Raw genomic sequence first — 19092 nt, forward strand, 5'->3', positions numbered from 1 at the left:
AGAAAGTGGTGAATTTCACAGACAACCAAGTCAGAATCAAAAGCAGAATTTGTATTATCATGCAAATGATTTTAGGAAAAGTTACCATTCACCAGCTAAGATTAGGCACAGCTGTGAGCACAAAGCAAAGGTGAGTTTTCATCAAGAATGCACAGGAATGAGTCCTAATCACAAGTATCTACTAAAATCTTCACAGAGAATAACCAGACACTGACTCTGTAAAAACTTATACATATGTATAAAACAGTCCATTTAATTTTAAACATCACTGTCTGTGGAAGTTAAAGCATACAATCAGCCAATGGTAAAAATCATTCAAAGGGGACACAAAAATTTTCATTTGGAGAAGTGTTTACACTTTTGGGCCCCTAAACTAGTTAGGACTAGAAAGTTATAGAAGAAATAGGAGAAAGCACATTTAAACCTGTGGACAGTCCCTCATAAAAGAGCATTAAATGCTGAAAACAGACTGTGTAAATAGTGGGTGTGTTCCAGTGTCCATTCTACTCACACCAACTCAGGTAAACAAACCTTCTGAAAAGTAATCTTAACTTCGTATTCTCTCCATAGAAGACTATACGTTGGCGGCTGGTCAATGACTACGGGTATAGTTTAAAAGACAACATATAGATTCAAGTTTACTTCTCAATTGAACGGCAGGACCAAAAGCACGTATGCACTTACTTTCTTAATGTCATCTTCAGAAGCCTTTTTAAACTCATTTTCAAAAGGACTTGCTAATTCATTGAATAAGCCCACTTCTTCACAGTTCTTCAAGAATCGAGTTGGTGTTGGTGTCTGATCTGAAATCAAGTTTACACAAAGCACACAATTTTACTTTTAAAATACCATGTGAGAACAGATGCATTGTAAATAATTTTCAGAGTCAAAGGAGACAGCACCAATATATCAAGATATTGATTTGTAATTATATGAATACATAGCTTTCTCTAAAAATAATACAGGTTACCTGAAGAACAGTTAAAACTATCTGAATGTATTCAGATAACTATTCAGGAGCCTCAGTGGGTTTTAAGCTACAAAGGATTTCTTCTAACTTAAATTCAAGAAGATACCAGGGAAACTTATAAATTTAAGAAATCTGTACTTAGCCTACATAAAGATGACACCAATGGGGTTATTTATTTTAACTAGCTTTACAGTTGACGAATGTATTAATACTTCAAGTTATTTAACAATTCACTTTAAAATTACTTCACTTTGTCCAGAAAACTAAATGTATGAAAAGCAAGGCTGTTTTTATATGTTTAAGATGCACTTGCATTCATGTAAACTGTTAATTAGGTACATATTTTGAAGACTGATTAAAAGAAAAAAACCTTAAAGATCTGTGTTGATTTTCTCATGATGTATAAATAATCAATGTGGTTAAGAACACTGTTTGCCTTGAAAGCACGCTTCTTTCTGCCTTGCAGGAAAATAAGCCACAAGGCATACCCCACCTGCTGGAGACAAGTAGTTTGATTCTGCAGACCACAACCCCCTAACAGTGCTGGAAGGATCAAAGATTTCTTCTGTCCACGTCGATCAACCATATGCAGCATTTCTCAAATGCCAGTCTAGCACACCACATCACTCTGGTGAGCAAGCAGGCTCTAGTTTCAAAGGCAAGATGTGCATTCATAGCTCACAGTTTCTTTCTTATATTATGAAAATGAAAGGAATCAATACCAAGTGAGTGAAACGCAATAACAGGACATGTGATATTGGACAAAATACTTAATTGCCTCCTGTAATGCCTGTACAATTGAGCTGCAGTTTTAAGACTTCTGGCACCTTGATTACTACTGCCTGAGGTAGTTTCAAAAGTCTTTCTGTAAATTTACTATGTAAATTCCTCTATTTCACTACTATTACCAGGTAATTTGACACACAGCAACTTCAACTGAAATATCATTAGCGTTATTACATGCATCTTCACTAACATAACCTAGCAGTTATGACTACAGTTCATGCGCTGGAACATAATTGCAAAGAGACAGAATGTCCTCATAGTTTCATTCTCACACACCTGATAACGGAGAGTTAATAGTACAGGAAAACATTCACAAAACACTTCACAGACAACTACAATGAAGAAAATATTTCAGTTTCATAATGCACATCTACTGATTAAGTACAGAAAACAGACCAAAATGAATGCACATACCACCATAAAATATGAACAAACTAGTTATAAAAAATTATATACTAACCAGCCACAATGACACTATCATTACGAGCCGGACCAAATTTCAGTGTCATCTCATGTTTATGTTTGTGGACAGCCAAATGATCCTCATTGGTAAAACGCTGTGGCAGAAAGATTTAAGAAACACCATTTTGAATACAAACACACTAAATACAGTTCTACAGAAAGTCACTTCCATAACATGTAGAACAGCTGTTACCAAATTAAAAGACAACTCTTTGGAGTATCTTCCTTGTTGGTCAACAAAACCAGCAAAAATATGGTAAAACTCAAATAATGTTTACAGTAACCAAATAGCAGCAGTATCAGCAAAATGGCAGTGTAAGTACCTGCAGTCATCAAAAGGCCATGATAACATTTCAGAGTGCCACAGACTCCATCAACCATCAGCAAACAGCCGTTCGCTATGTTAACGGATCTTGGCAGTGTTTAGTAATTGATTACCACAATGTGATACCTGCACTGTTTGGTGTAATCACAGTTTCATAGTTTCATAGTTTCGTGCGGGTTGGAAGGGACCTTAGAGATCATCGAGTCCAGCCCCCGGAATTCGAGCCTCTGTGTAGCAGAGCGGCACTTCTACCACTTGCGCCACAGGGGGGATTCGAACTCCGGGCCCCAGTGTTGCAAGGTGGCGTCTTTAACCACTGCGCCACCGGGGCGCGTTATGAGAATTGATCTCTAATCACAAACATAGACTTACTGTATTTAACAGCAAAATAACAAAATAAAACGTAACTCCTGCCCCTGACAGTTTACTAATTAACACGAGGCAGATGGAATGGGAAGTAATGCTATATCATCAAACCACTTGAATAGCTATGAATTATCAAAACTTATCACAATTTTAAAAGCTCCCAAGTTTTCAGAAGTATCCCAGCAGTATTTTGCACACTTTTCCACAATTTAGGGTACACTACATGAAGGAAGCAGCAAGCAGACAAACTACATGCTGTACAATAGATTATTTTTCCTTTAACTTGGAACTTGCTATGCTGCTTTGACTGTGAGTAAAGTTAGTAATTCATTTGACATAATCTAAGAAAAGTCTTCCCAAAACATACGTTTCTACACTTGAAATATGAATAATGAAATATGAAATTAATAAATACTATAACTCTTACTTTTGTGAACACCTGGGACCCACACATCAATATAGAGGAAAAAAAATGCAGCTGGTTTAAGAAATTGGTTCTATACAAAAGGCAGCAGGAAAGTCAACCTCATGCAGCACATAATGTAAACTCACTCATTTTCATGTTGCTAAATAAAAAACATTTTATCTATTAAAACACTAAAGTGTTCATTAACTATTTTTTGTTGTTGTTTTCTGTTCATTTAGTGCTACATCTACTAATATTAGTTATTACATTGTATTAGAAGTATTATAGCATTTTGTAGCATGCATAATGCTAACACTTGCCTTTATTTAAAAAAAAAAAGCATAAATAAATATTATTCTATTAAATTTTTGCAGTCACCATTGATGGGAAGATTAATCAGTTTTAAACCACTGAGAAGTCAAAAAACCGTGAAATTTAAAACACTTATTACACACAGAAATCCTGCAAGTTTCACAGTGAGCTCCTCGTTAATGTTGAAATATACTGAAAAATGTAGGTTACCTACACATTTATTGGGTGTGTATATAAACGCGTGTACACTTCTTTACAGAAAGAAATAAGACAGGCCTAAGAAAGGAAATTGTCTTCATTATATAGTTAGTATTTTTCTGAACAAACTGACAATTTAAATGCCAGAAATTCTTGCTGCCACCTGCTTTTCAGCAGAACTGGAAAACATGGGTACTTTCTATCAATTAAGTCATTTTTCTTCAGTCTCTGGAAATATGTTTCACTGATTTACTTTTATTCAACTGTCATTAATAACTTTGAGTCAGACCATTACCTGGCCACATCCAGGGGCAGTGCATAAAAAGGGTTTGTCATCACTCATATTCCACAGGTCGTCGTGCTACCTGTACCAAAACAACAGTAGAAAGCATGTTACAAATATTGCAACAAGTTATCAGTACATCAACATCCACGGGAAATTTTAATACTCTATAAGCAAGAACTGCTTTCTGACTGCACTATGAATCTAAATATCCAGCATGGGAGGAGCACCTGGACAACAAACTCTGTAAGTTTGTAGCCAAAATCAAACACAGATTTTAAATGTGTACCTCAGTTGGAAAGGCAAGTGTTTGCACACAATGTAATGAACTGCAAAAGGCATGTGAAAACATAGTAAGACAGATTGATACTGAAACAAAAGTATCTTGTAATAGTTACCCAACTCCCTTCACCCCCTGCCAAGAAAAGCACAAAGCGGCAGATAAATAACGAGTACTCAAGACCACAGTGCCAACAGATGAAAGCGGTTGATTAGATAGTTTTCTTCATAATCATGTAAACTTTTTAATAATCATCTATTTTTTTTTCCTCTATGCAAAGCAAAGCTAGCAGGGAGCCCATTATGTACTCTTTTACAAATATAACTACAAAACACATATATACTTTAATAACAACTCAGCTGTACAACTGAATCACTAGGAAGCTAACAAATATTTAAGAATGAAGTAACGGATACTAACATTGTTCTGTTTTATGCTGTTCTGCTTACTCACTGAGCATACTGAAACACCTACCTGTCAGATTTCACATATAAGTCTGTTTCATAGGGCAAACTATCATATCCTCCTTTTCATGGCAATGAACTGTAATTGAAAGAAGATATTAATTACTATGCTTGTTAAATATGTGACAAACCATGATTAAGACAAATTACATAACGTCCATTCTCGATAATTCAATGAAGAAACACTACACCTTTGCCAAAGAAATGGTTCACCTTAACCGATCACTTCTTAAGTTTTGCCTTCTCTCAGACAGTAACAGCTGCTTCTACAATTAAATTTCTTAGACAAACTATGTGATTCATATTTTTCTTATTAAAAAAAAAATCTAGTTCCCTTCATTTATGAATTGAGAACTCAAACACTAAACAAAATATCAGTTCTCAAATTAACCATAAAGCTACAAAAATCCTAATAGTTCTGAGACCGTGCTGAGCAGAACTAAAATACTGAAGAATTAACATTTTTTCCAATTAATTTTTCCATAGCTGGATGCCTGCAACACATTTTTTCATCAAAGAAGTTTCACAATCGAAGATGATCTTCACATTTCAGATGTACTTGGAAACAAACGTGGTCTCCTACTTGAATCTTTCACAATACCAGTACAAAGAAGTAATATAATTCCTCCAAGTGTCAACAATGCTGCATTAACTTCTTGGAAAAAGTGATCAAGGTAAACCTAATAACCTGTGGACAGCAGGTGTAACTGTCCTTCATCTCATCATTATGAACTGTCTGCTCCTGAACCACTTGGCTGGAAGTTCTGTCAAGTTCGTTGTGGGCTCAGCTACTTTTTATGCTTTCCTGGTTATTGGACCTTAGCACAAGCCTTTCCTTCAGCCTCTTCCCTTCTGGGCTCTAGCAAATCCAAATTAATCCACTGGAGTGGTCACACTCCGACTGTGTTCTGCGTTTGGGAAGAACACTTCTGGGTGGGATATGAGAAAGGAGAGCACATTTCTCAACTACCTTCTCACTCAACAGGCAAGGTGGCATCACTCCACTTTGGGAAGAAGGGACATACACGGGATAGAGTCAACCAGTGTTGGACAGTGCACAAGATCTGTATGTGGATGCTGTGACAACAATGACCAGAAATAACGAAAGTTCAGGTACACTGAACATGTAAAAATAAGGCATTGTCTCATCAGAGATAAGTGATGAGCAACTAATCTCATTATTAAAGTTACCTCAATTTAAGTTCAAGTAACAGGAAGAGGAAAAAAAAAAAACAAAAGAAAACATCAATGTTGTTAAGTAGCCAGGAGATGACAAGCATTCTTAGCCCCTATGTGGGTTCCTCCTCCAAAAGAAACACATTCATATTTAAGTATGGATATTTATATAAAGTTCTAACAATTTTAATTCTGACCTCTGCTTGTCTTGATGGATAAATGTCTTTGCGATTAACAATCACAAGCAGAACAAACCCATCTTTCCCCTGTAGAATGGTCAAGAAAAGGTGCGAGGCTTCAGAAGGTGCTTAACTATCCTAAGAATACCTGAGAGAGAGGATTCAGTGTCACTTCTAAATATATACATTCAACAGAATGAGGATACTGAGACTGAGACCACAAGCCAAGAAGAGATGAATGGATGCCAGAAACTTCAGATTCTTTGGCACTAACAACTCAGGGAAGCATTTATGTCCTACAGACAAAATGCCAAAGCGAATTATGGAGAGAGATTGCTCTGCCATTCTTTGCAAGGAATTCATAACCTGTTTCAAGTTTCTGAAGAGGTGAAATACTTATTGAACTGTTACAACTACGAACATGGTACTATCAACATTAAAGAGTATTAACAATGTCATGGGGAAATTTAATATTCATGTCTTAGGCTTCACAATTAAGGTTGTTCTCACCAAAGCCTTAGGATTCCAACTTTATGTTATCTGGAATTTCAAGAGACACTCAAAGGTCATCCCCCCTGAACACAGAACCTTTTAATCTACATTAAGCAGATTTTATTACGGGTTCCAATTAGCAGGGACAGCCCCCTTTACATCTCAGAAGGAATTAACTTTATTATATCTTTGATCACGAGACAGCACATAGTTAAGTACAACTGCAGTATACACACATACACATATTGTAAACAGAAAAGTTACTTCCATAACAGAAATATTATTTTTTTTTCTAAAAGATGAAGATTTTGATTAACAAAGGGGCATACAAAATACTGTATCTGTTCATATAGTTTACTGTGAGTCTTTGAAAGTGCAAAGTATTAGTCACAAAAATCTACTACACCCACACTGCTAGCTTCCCCCCCTCCCCCTTAGGTCATAAGCTTTAAAGATTACTTTTTTTCCTGTCCGTCTGCTTACTACTCTTTTAAAGGGTTATTACCAAAACATGCATTTGCGTATTAAGCAGTTACCTGGTTTCACATTTTAGTTTAGGAAGCCTGAAATTCTTGACACCCTACTTATAAAGAAAAAGAAAACCAAGTGGTGCCCTCCTGAATAACTTCACGGAGAAAAGTTGGAGACAAATTCATATTCTGAATTTTCTATTACTTGTCTACAAACTACAAGGCATTCTGAGAGATAATGCCTTCGTAAAAGATTCCAGCTAACATCTAAGGGAAAAAAAAAAAAAAAAAGTAGTCTCTTGAAGTGATAAATTTTTAGAACTTAAAAGAGAAAAGAAGTTCACTCGTCCATTCCAGCGAGACCTTAGACATTATAAATCTAAACAGAAACCGTATCTGACAGGATGGGAAAACAAGGGGCTCACATTCATTAGTCTAGCCACATCAGTAAGGATTGTATTTACCTATTACAGAGACAAACAAAAAGCTCGCACCTAGAGCAAAACTATTCCATGCAACACTGCAGGCTGAGGGCCAAATGATTGTCAAGCAGCTTTAGGGCAGAGCTTGGAACTCCTGGTAGACAACAAACTGAATACAATTCATCAGCAAGTCACTTGCAGCACCAAAAGCTAACAGCATACTGGGCTGAATTAGATAGAGAAGAGCAAGCAGATCAAGGGAAGTGACTCTTCTCCTTTATTCGGCATTCAGAGAGCTGCAGCTGGAGTACTGTGTACAATTCTGAGCCCTTAGAAGCAAGAAAGACTACAAAGTCGAAAAGAAAACACTACGAGCCCCACCAAATCTGGACAGATCCAGATTCTGGGTAGTGTACAACAAAAGAATGAGACTCAACATCCAAACCTGAGCTTTAGAAAACTCAAAACGGGTTTAGAAATGGGCGATAAAGCCTATGGCCCACCACCTGAAACTGTAGGCGCTATGCTAAAACAAACAACAAACAACCAAACCCAACAACAACAAACACAAACAACAACCCCTTGCCTGCCTCCCCTCTCTCTCCCTGAATAGTGAAAGAGTAATCTTACATGCCATCTTGACTAAAATGCTCCCCATCCAACACAATGAGAAATAAAGTACATGAACTTCAAACCTAATGGCCAGCATTGAATTATAGGCACTTTTGTTTGTTAGCCAGGTGACAAGCAAAAAAACCTTGTCACATAGGAAAAAGGAAGATAGCTCTAAGTGATTCAACTGGAATTCAAATCTTCAGCCTCAACTTTAATTCTTCAGATGAAGCAAATACTTTAATTAAGTTAATGCTTCCTACAGTCTACTGAAGGACACCATCATTCCACAAGCCTTCCTATTCCGCCTTCTCTCAGAAACATAGAGAAACCTGTAGACTCTCAGTATAATTCTTGGTGAAAAACAGTCTCAGAGATGAATATGGGAACAGCATGAAATAACCTCAGCAAATACACGCAACTTTGCTACTTAAATCCGAATGCAATCCCTCATTTTTGGTGTTCATTTGCTCCAGATTTCAACGCAAAGATAAACCAGAATGATGTGAATGCATTTAAATGTCATAAGTCTCATCACTTTCGGAAAGCAAGCAATACAGTAAAATGTACACTTGTAAATAAACACAATTGGTTAAAACGCATCTAATACAAAGCAAAACAAATACAGTAGCATTTACAAATCATTTACTGACACCTAAGGCAGTGTGCTTATTTAAAAAATAAAGGTGTTCCTATGAGATATCAAACCAGCGTTAATCTAATGCCACAAAAATAGCTTCAACAATTATTTGCATTATCTTTTTAATAAGATTTTTAATAAGATTTCTAGTAAATATCTGAAGTACATTTTCAAGAAGCTATTACTACATCCTCTGTGGCTCGCCTGTAAGATACCTTCCTGTAGACAGCTTGTAAAAGACAGGAATCACATAGTTGACCAACACCCTGATGGCTTATTTTAGTGGTAAAGGTTCTTCTGTTTTCTCTCTTAATTCCCCACACAGCAGAAGCATGGAAATCTTAAATGACACCTCAATTCAACATTTTTCAATTAAACATTTAAATAGTTCTTTAAAGTGTATATATGTACATTAACAATCCCTGCAAAAATACCCCCAAATTTACCTATAAAGTCTTATCAGACTTGCTGCTAAAACCTCTCAACGTTACCTAGAATGATGGATGCCAGAAGACCCTTATGCCTTAATTTGCTCATCAGCGATGCAAGCTGACCCTGCAGCTTCTTATTCTAAACCCTGTAGCTATAGACTGCTCTCTTGTAATTTCAAAGCTGACACAAACAGCATGACAGAAGACACCCTTAAGTGAATATAGAAGGATAGGACCCTTCTGAAAAGACACAACTAAACACAAACAAAATCTTGAAGGCAAAAAAACCAACAACACTACTTCATCATGTGTAAAGGTGGTAGCAGAGGATGGTTTAAAGGTGGCTAATATAAAGATGTTGACCAAGATGGTGATAAATAGCCAAAGGTTATTAGTAAAGAAAACTCACCAATGTCGATGCCTGGACCGGATAGCTAAGGCAGTCTCCACTGGGGAGCGATCTCCAAGAGATGCTGCCTCAGTGGTGGTCAGCCCTTAAATGAGATCTCAGAGGGTGTGGAGTCAAAGTCCACCCCTTCCGGGAGCACAGCCAGATTACTCTCACCTGTGCTCCCACAGCTGACCCAACACTTGCCTCAGTTAATTAATCAGTGGTTCAAGCTGTGATTTCCCATACATCATGCCACAAAGAAAGCAAGAAGAAACGCACATTCCAGCAAGCATCAACCCATTCCTCTACTAGGCAGTCCACAGAGGACAATTTGAGCCTACCAGCTGCTGTAATAGTTGATTAATCTACCACTGCTTGGATGCATTGCAGACCCAAGGTTTGCAGCTTGGGTGACCATTTGCACACGGCTCCATCTCAAGAAACATCTATACATTCTTATTCAGTAAAAAGAGGAAGTGGGATAAAACACAAACTGGGCTTCTGTCAGAAAGCAGAATTACAGCAGCCTGTCAGCATTAAGGCTCTCCTAAGCCTATACCTCATAAAGTGTGCAAGTCAAAGCATCTGAGATGCATTTTTCTACAGATGTTTGCATTTTCTCAAGACTAATCCTGTACACTACACATTTCTTCTTATTCTTTACATTTGATCTGGGAGCATGCCCCTTTTTACTGCACAATCAACTCTGACTGTATATAGAGTTATTAACTCTTAGTAACCTTTAGTGCAACTCATCATAGTACGTAACTGCTTTCAACATTAGGGTTTTAAGATCTCACTTTAAAGCACCTGTAAAAGAAAAGTGAAGCGTAAAAGGACAAGGGCAAAAATTTTCTTTGATTCACAAGTTCTACTTGAGGCGTGTAACTTCTTCATCTCTTTGTTTGCATTTAAAATCAAGTGGACTGAAGACTGAGCATACCTGCACGTTAAAGAATGACGTTCTCTTAACAGGTACTTGAAGAGCAGAATTTAATTTAACAAAAATTTTAGTAGAGCTGCTTCTTTACATTAAAAAATAAATAAAAAAATAGCTGGTTTTGTTTTCCAAACTTAACCACTCCAAAATTAAAAGAGCTGGCTCTCATGCAACCAAGCAAGTCAATGCGAAACAAAACAAACCAAGGGTACCTCTTATATTTTCAATACTTGATAGCAGCACTGAATTGCATACACTTTAATCATTTCCTGTATTTAATACTAAGTCCTACAGTTCTCTACAGGGGCAATCAGACTTGCAAATTCCGCTTTCAGGAGAAACCAGAAGTTTGTGTGTGCAATTTAGCAGTTAGTAAAACAGTAAAATAAAGTCAACATTTGGATTTTAGAATAAAAGCCATCACTTCACTTACCTAGAAGGACTGGAACAACTTCTTATTTTTTCTTTTCAGTTTCCTGTATGCAAAAACAAAGAAAAGTGAAGCAGAAGTGGTGTAATTAATATTTACTATTACAGACCGCTTTCAGAAGTGTTCTGACTGCATTTCTGTCATGTCACCACAGAATTTAACATTCCTAAAGAACTGAAAGAGAAAAATGAACAGACTGAAGGAGGAAAAATATGGAAAAATATAAACGTTCCTCCTTAAAAAAGATGTAGAATCACTAGCAAGTAGATTCTGGAAGATAACTATAGGCTGTTTAAAGGATGCAAACCTCAAGAACTGGTCAAGAGGAAAACAGGAGCTTCTTCTTCAAAACTGTCACTCTACTGCTTAGAAGAGCAGTTGTTCCACTTCCTCGAAGTCACGCGGTCTCTCTCAGTGTTCTGGGGAGGAAGAAGGCAATGCCTGTTGCATCAAGCTTTCTTCTTTCAAAAGCAGGCCTAATGTTGATGCTGTCAGTGACCTGTCTGTAACTGACGTCTAAGTCAAATAGAGGAAGGTACGGAACTCAATTCAAATAACTAAGAGGGATCTCATCTGGATAAGAGGAAAAACGTGTGAGAAGTGAAGACGATTGACTTAACAATTTCAAATGAGAACAAGAAATCTACTGGCCAGATAGTCACGTGCACAGAAACAAACCAATGAAGTCACTTTGGTTTTGCAGAAGGAGCAAGCTTTTCACATAAGAAGGGACAATTCTGGTAAACCAGGAGCACTGATGGAATAAAAGAAACGTTCCTAGACCCAACAGTTCCAGCTGACTGAATCTGACAGCTCGAATGTCAGCTCCCTGGCTTGGATATTTCTCAGAGGGGCTTGGATTAGTGGAAGCTTATGCAGTGTGAATGCAGCTCTTACAGCAGACAAGTAGAAAGCCAGGGAATCTCAGAGAGCAAATACACAGGATTTCATATTCCTGAGATCTTTCTGCGACTTGTTTAGCAAGATATTAGCTTTTATCCCTTCACCAGCTCAATTACCTAAGTTTGAAAGTTTTATTACTGTCCATCAACCTCAGAGACATTGTAAATCTAGTCTACTGCAACTTTATTTTCAGCAAATTAAAAATATCTTAACAAAGGTACTTCATTTTTACAGATCGCATCCTTTGAGTATGTAACTCCATACAATAACCAAGGGTTTGATTTAAAATCCTTAAATATACCAAGGAGTGTGCTACTGAAGCACTCTCAAAGCTCATTAAAACACAGTGATGTATTTTTTTCCTATAAGCAACAAGGTAAATGGCCACTGGCATTTACCCAGAAATGGAAACACACTGTATTGTTCCCATTAACTTACAAAAGAAAAACTCCAGTCTGAAGTAGAGCTAATAGGAAAGTTCTGAGGTTGAGCTCCTGCTAAGCAGCTACTGACACAAAAATCAATCAGATACAGTATGGCACCAACTTGAAACAAAAATATCAGCATAGTTAAAAAGTATCGACTCATATTTCTACCCCCAGATATATTCAGTGTCTCAGAGTGTACCCTATTGATTTGAAACAAATATACTTAAGTTATGCAGGAGGATACGATAACTTGAAGTCTATTCATTATTACAGAGAGAAGTTAATGCTGCTGAATCATGTTTACTTCTCTAAAACCAGTCTTAAAAAAAAGTTTAACAACAGTTAAATAAAACAGTAAAAGAGGCTTTTAAAAAATTTTAAAAGATAAATGGCGGGGGGAAGAGAAAGAATAGCTGATGAAAGGCATTTTAGGCAGAAGATGGACCCAAATTAATAAGATTAAAAGAACACCATATTTTAGGCTGCTCAATGCTGTCACAGAACCACTAGAGAAGTATCATGAAAACAAAAATTATTCATAAAGTTACGCATGATTAACTCAGGACCTGAAAGAACCTTATGTTACACACTGAACAGCTAAGAATCTTCTAGAAAAAGATGTACCGAAAATGTCTGTATTTCTAGAATTGAAGTCAGGATGGAAACATGACTATACAATGAGAAAGATCAAAGACCCAACCAGCTGACTGGGTGCAGGCATGTGCTATCAAGTGTAAAACAAACACACCACCAAGTTTTTTGTAAGCAGCTTCACCCCATGTTTTTTTGGATGCACTACAAAAAGCAGTTTACGACATTTGTTTTTTTCAATAAGGCTTCAATAAGGGCTTAAAAGAGAACCCAAGTGACTGCCACACTTCACCAGTTCATGCCTCTGAAGTGATGTCTGTAACCAGACTTCCATTAACATCAGCAACTGATGTTTCATTAGCCAACTGAAGACGCGTCTACCACAGTGGAAACCAAGGACCATAAAGTTTTTGTAATCCTATAAATCAAAGTTGAACAGAGCATCTAATGCAGGCACAGCAGTCACACAGTGTTAACTTCAGGCACACCTGCTTTTCTCCTTTTTTTCTTTGTAATCAGCTCTATGTGCCTTTACACTCAGCAAGAGCTTGAGAAGAGATTCCCAGCTCTGAGTACAGTGTGACAAGATGACGACAAACACATTCTAAAAGGCAGGAGAGAAAACTGCAGGAGAAAATTCACTTTGCATTAGCTGTTTGCAAAGCAGCGGATGACTCACAATTTCCAGCTGTAGTAGCCTTATATCCTACTATGAAGCAGGTGACTGCATCTTTATTTGAAGGGAAAGGTCATTTCTGGAAGAAACTAGCAAGGAAAAACAAACAAGTGACATAGGAATGGGTGAGACATAGAAACGCACTGATGGAACCCCCTCCAAACAGAGGGGTGTAGGAAGGCTGCAGCACGAACAAAGCTGCAGCAGCACAACAGCACCTGTACCTCAAACCCACAATCACACAGCACCGAGGGCACGAAATATCCGTGCCTGAAACACCGTGCAACCATCAGCGCCTGAAGGCCCGCGCTGCGCTGCTTGCTTTTAATCCTCTGACAGCTTCGGAGATGTTTCATTAGCACAACCCTGAAGGCACAGGCCGCGGCCCTGCCCGCACAAGAGGCGCTCGCTTCCTCCCCTCCCCCCATACCGCTAAGCCCGAGCGCTGGGCGCAGCCCCAGGGCCTCCGGAGCCGCGGATGGACGCGGAGAGGCCTCCTCGGGGCCGGGGCTCAGGCCGAGCCCGGGGCAGCCACCGGAGGCGAGAGAAAAGCCGACGCATCCTCCGCCCCGCCGCCCCCATCCGATCGGCCCGTACCTGCGGCGGCTCCGGCGTCCTCCTGCCCGGCTCTAGGGGCGGCGGGAGTCGCAGGCCGCGGTGGGGGAGGGGGCTGCGGCGGCGCGGAGCCGCGGCGCCATATTACCGCCTCCCGGGAACCCCCGCCTACCCCTCGGCGGGGCCGCTCCCTCCCCTCCGCCCTCGGGGCGCTCCCCGCGGCCCGGAGCCGGGCGCAGCGCGGAGGGCGGAGCCGGCACCTGGCCCGGCCGAGCCGCGCTCCTGTTTACAAACTCACCCGGGAACGCGGGCCGCGCCAAACACGAACGGCCGGGTCCCCCACAGGCTTCCGTCACTTCTCGCGAGAACAACGCCGACATCTCCGCGGGACCGGTGGAACGCAGGTCACGTGGCGCAGGGGGGCGGGGACGGCGCCCATTGGGCGGTGCCGGCGGGGCGGCTGCGGCTCGTCGTGAGGACGGGAGAGGCCGGGCCGGGTGTGGGGACGGTACAACACGGGATGGATGATCCGGGCTACAACCGACGGGACACGGCACGGACACGAACCTTTAGTCCAGCACGGAGCAGGAACAGAGACAGGGAGTCTGTGCGCCCCGGGATCATTCAACCCACCTATCAATCATTCACCTTATTGTCAATGAGGACATTATTGCCAATGAGGTAGAGAACTCCCTGCGTGAAGGTTTGTTTCTGTGCTTTAGATGCCCGTGATGTGTCCAACAGTGAGATCCAATTCATCCATACGTGGCATTACTTAACAGCAATTTGGGACTGCGTTCAGCAGTTCTTGAAAAGATGGCTGTTTCCATTGAAGAACATACAGAGCAAGTAGCTTCATGCTACATTCGAGTTAAGCTGAATGAATACCCACATAGTATTGAAACTCAAAGCGAAGAGTTTACCTGCAGATCACACACATCAGAGCCACCAACCAGTTTCTTCACATACCCGAGGACGGGCTACTTACAGCTCATAGCTCCCTGGATTTAATTCCGTAACAGCAGGAAAGCAAAGCTCATAAACCTGTTCGCTTTCTTCCAAAGGTCAGTTTGTCGTTGTTAAATGATTAGATCTATTATTTAATATTCAAAGCCACCCAACCAATTAGTGCACAGCATTACACAGTACATTGCTGTAAGCGCAGACAGCACCTTAAATGTATTAAGGTTGTTAAAAGATAGAAACCATGAGATGCAAAGCTTGAAGTGCAGCATTTTGTCACTCTTGGATCCTACTGTTTTCCAAACATCAGGTTAATGACAAATCTTTACTATATAAAAAGCTGGACATTCTCCCATGCCAAGAATACTGTAATTAAGTAAGAGTATAATGTCTATGTGCCATTGGCTTCGGACCAATCTCAACCAGTAGTTAAGTTCAACCTGGAGAACCAAGCAGAAAACTTCTACTAGGATGATCAAAATTAGTAGTGGGACTGATGCAAACAGCTTCCTTATCACTGCTGGAGAATTGTTAAGCTTATTGTACCGTGAGATGCCAAAACTCTGTGTGCCAGCTAATCTAGTGGAGAGGACAACACAAAACTGTGCAGAGAAACAGCTCTGGATAAATGTGAAATAGGTAAAGGAACAAGGCCAGAAGTACAACTTCTCACACTTGGTCAGTGCATCCTTTGATTTTCCTAGGATTAATCATACTGATTTTATCAAGCAAGTGACACTGCCACAAATATTATATGCTTGACTTGAAGTTATTGTTTAAAGGGTCCTACATATACATCATTACCACAAAATAAAGTCATATCTTTATAAGAAAGATAAAAAATGCAAGGAACAGGATGACAGTTAAAGTTGTTTATCTTTAATGAAATGACTTTGGAAATAGCATCAATTTCCACGACACCAACATTTTGGGAGTCCCATAAAAGATGCAGGATTACATTCCAATGCCAATATTACAGGCAGATCTCCTTTCACATGGCAAATAGGATCAAGAAAGCAACCATCAGACAGAAGAGACCCATAGCTTCAGACAGGGCGAATCCCAGGATAGCATAGGAGAACAGCTGCTGCTTCAGAGAAGGATTTCTAAAAGAAAGTAAAGGCACAAGCTTTTTATCTTTTTATCTTTAAGAAGTTTTTCATACCCAGCTTAATGTTTTTGACAGATGTAGAACCTCATACTTCCCCTTACACAGATTCTGTAACAGGAAATTCAGTAATTCCAAGCATAAGCTTTTTATAAGCAAGGACTTCATGGAAAAGAAGTGACTTTGTTATTAAGGTTCGACTCAAGTTATGCAGAATATATATTTTCCAAATAAATATAGCTTTTACGACTACATTCAGCCTTTGCATTTACTTTCCTGCCATATGGGAACTTCTAGCACTACTAATAGTAAGTTTACTTTATATCCTTGACATTACAACTATATTCTAAGGAAGCTGAAAACATTAAAAAGCTCAAAGAAAAATCCAGGAACTGAAACCATCTAAATGAAAAATAATAAGTATGAAGCAGTTTGTTATTTAAAAAAACAGAACAAAACCACAAAACCCACAGTGCATTATCCCAGGATGAGGGGAGGACTCTTCAGCATAGCAGTATGTAGTAACAGTCCACAAACTTTTACTAACACACTCATTACAAAAGATGAGACATTTGTTTTGTATTAAAAGCTGCTTATGTTTCTTCAAATCAAAGCTGAACTTCCTTGTCTACAGTAGGGTTTGTTAAAAAGCCTTTATTAAGCCAAAAGACATAGGTCTTAACTGCTAGAAAGAATAGCTAAGTAAGTATTTATTAATGTCTGCCTTACACAGTTCCTCTTTAAGATGTCTCCCTTCTTCTAGGAAAGAATCTAGACTAGATTATTAATTCAGTTCTGGAACTGAACGCTGGAACACTGAACTTCAGTGACAAAAGCACTGACCAAGACTAACAATCTCTTTCCTTTCATGTCTCTTCATGCAGACAGTATCAAGTTCTAAATCTAACCACAGAGCCATCCTGTTGAACATACTGCAGCTTCACACTATTCCATTTAGCCACGTTTAGCACTAGTAATTATTAACAGAATCTATTATACCTCCATCATCTTTACTACAATTTAGCTTAACTGGGAACACTGCATCAAGGTACAACTGCATGTAATTTAACACTTGTATGAGAGAGATTGATTACCTGGCGTAGCCAATGATTAGACTACCGAAGACTGTTCCAATACCAGCACCAGATCCAGCCACACCTACTGTGGCAGCACCAGCACCAATGAATTTGGCAGCAGTGTCAATGTCCCTGCTGATAGCACTAGTCTGGAATTCTCTAAGTGCTAGTTGGGAGACCGTGTTTTGGGCCCCATTAAGTGTGGATTTGCCCTAAGGAAACAAGACATGAAAAAATAAGACATTATATTCAGACAGAGACTATTTCCATGATATAGCACTATTTCATAGCTGCAAAAGTTGCATTAGAACCAGAATCTAATTACTCTTGCAAGTGACCAGACTATAGGAGTTAAAGACTTCAGAATGTTACTTGTTCACCTGAAAGCAATGAATATAAAATGCAAAGGACTTTTCTTGAGTGAAACAGCAGAACAGCAACTAGTATTATTAAAGGGTTGATTTAAAGCAAGCTTCAGAGCAGAGATATTCATGTTAGTATAAGTGAACTCCAGGTTGAGAACATTTAGGCTCACCAGGTAATTTAGGAAGATACAGAATTTTGTTTATAAGGTACCTCTCCAGTCCTGACCTCTGGCCTAGAAAACACAGATGCTGAAACTGGTCTGTACAAGATTCTTGATCCAGCGCGGATCTGGAAGAGGAGAAAAAAAGTTAAAAAGAATACTTAGTTACAGCTGTCCTCATAGAATCATCTTTAAGTCATTAAGACAATTATCTGGTAAAGCATTTGCCTTACCAGAATGACAACCATCTTTGCACAGCCAGATGTACAGAAGAACACACAACCAAATTCTGCATGCAAGTTGATAGCACTGTTTTCCAAAGCCATTACAGTGAATAGCATTCAGCGAGCCTGTGCATGCGGTACACTGACAGCAAAGCGACCAAATCAGTGACCGCATAAGAGCCAACCAGACCGGCAGGCAGCGATTTACGTTTTAATAAACGCCACCAAAATCAATTTCCGAGCCGCTAAACGCACAGACGCAGCCTAGACCGGGAAATGCCGCGAGGCGCAAATGAATGAATGCTGTCTCGTCAGAGGCCTGCGCGTGCCCTTGGGCTGCCAGCACTCTAAGGTCACAGCGGCCCTCGCACAAAGCGCTTCCAGCAGGGAGAGCCCTGCCCGCGGACACGTTCCGCAGCGCCAAAGGACAACGTGAAGGAGAAGAGCCCCTCGGCTCCCAAGGGCAAGAAGCCCAGCCCCGCGCGGGCCGGGCCTCGGCCTGGAGTTTGACCTAGAGCAGCGCTCCGGGCCCGGCAGCGCCGCAGCCCCCCCCCTCCGCGCCCCTCACCTCGGCCCAGGGCCCCACCAAGGATGCGGGAAGGAGAGCGCAGCCCCGAACCCCCTCCCCGCCTCGCTCCGGGGGGACCCGCCCGGCTCGGGCACCCCACGGCGGTGCCGGCAGCGGGGGGCAGCGAACCCGCCCGTAGAGCTGGGGGCCACCCACTCACCAGGGCGGGCGAAGCGGCGAGCTTGGCGCAGGCGAACATCTTGGCGGGCGGGCGGCGTCCCCGGGGCCACGATCCGGAGTCTCTGCGGGGAGAGCGAAACGGTGAGCGGGCCGCGGCGGCCGCGATGGGGACGGATGGGACGGGCGGCGCTCACCCTGTGCGGCTGCCGCTCCTTCGGGCTCACGGGCCGGGCGGGGCTGTGCGCACGCGCGGCGGGACCGGCGGCGGGAGCCCGGATGCGGCGAGGCGGAAGAGGAGGGAGCGGCGCCAAGGTCACTT

General features: G+C 40.6%; 2 protein-coding genes across 14 annotated transcripts in view; both read right to left on the bottom strand.

Annotated features, from left to right (window-relative positions):
- The window catches only part of ATF2 (activating transcription factor 2), a 40585-nt gene extending 26036 nt beyond the window's left edge, over nucleotides 1-14549 (bottom strand). For 6 of the 13 annotated variants that reach the window (XR_014947985.1, XR_014947988.1, XR_014947987.1 and 3 more), the window contains exons 1-6: nucleotides 14487-14549; nucleotides 11039-11081; nucleotides 4859-4931; nucleotides 4121-4186; nucleotides 2217-2313; nucleotides 685-803 (exon numbers count right to left, since the gene is read on the bottom strand). Coding sequence is in view for 8 of the 13 variants with exons in the window: in XM_085552565.1 (XP_085408691.1) it covers nucleotides 685-803; nucleotides 2217-2313; nucleotides 4121-4168 (264 nt within the window). In the remaining 5 variants the exon portion in view is untranslated. Of the gene's footprint in view, nucleotides 1-684; nucleotides 804-1463; nucleotides 1585-2216; nucleotides 2314-4120; nucleotides 4187-4858; nucleotides 4932-11038; nucleotides 11082-11342; nucleotides 11455-13636; nucleotides 13718-14230 lie in introns of those variants that run through there. The other 7 variants (XR_014947986.1, XM_085552566.1, XM_085552561.1 and 4 more) reach the window with 5 other exon arrangements.
- A 1459-nt stretch (nucleotides 14550-16008) lies between these two features.
- ATP5MC3 (ATP synthase membrane subunit c locus 3) lies at nucleotides 16009-19009 on the bottom strand. Its single transcript, XM_015868435.2, has 5 exons — nucleotides 18968-19009; nucleotides 18814-18895; nucleotides 17912-17989; nucleotides 17354-17547; nucleotides 16009-16257 (listed from the first exon to the last, which is right to left on the bottom strand). Exons 2-5 carry the CDS (start codon nucleotides 18850-18852, stop codon nucleotides 16143-16145), a joined length of 426 nt encoding a protein of 141 aa, XP_015723921.1. The 5' UTR covers nucleotides 18853-18895; nucleotides 18968-19009; the 3' UTR covers nucleotides 16009-16142.
- Nucleotides 19010-19092: the final 83 nt, after the last annotated feature.

The sequence above is a fragment of the Coturnix japonica genome, chromosome 7 (assembly GCF_054131305.1).
Source record: "Coturnix japonica strain WE chromosome 7, WE-NBRP24, whole genome shotgun sequence".
In the NCBI taxonomy this organism is placed as follows: Eukaryota; Metazoa; Chordata; class Aves; order Galliformes; family Phasianidae; genus Coturnix; species Coturnix japonica.

Excerpts from the sequence above, each read along its gene's own strand:
- ATP5MC3 (XM_015868435.2), bottom strand. The coding sequence starts at position 18,852 with ATGTTCGCCTGCGCCAAGCTCGCCGCTTCGCCCGCCCTG. Across the intron at positions 17,990-18,813 it reads TCGCCGCTTCGCCCGCCCTG|ATCCGCGCTGGATCAAGAAT; the intron begins GTGAGTGGGTGG and ends CTCCTCTTCCAG. Across the intron at positions 16,258-17,353 it reads CTAATCATTGGCTACGCCAG|AAATCCTTCTCTGAAGCAGC; the intron begins GTAATCAATCTC and ends ACTTTCTTTTAG.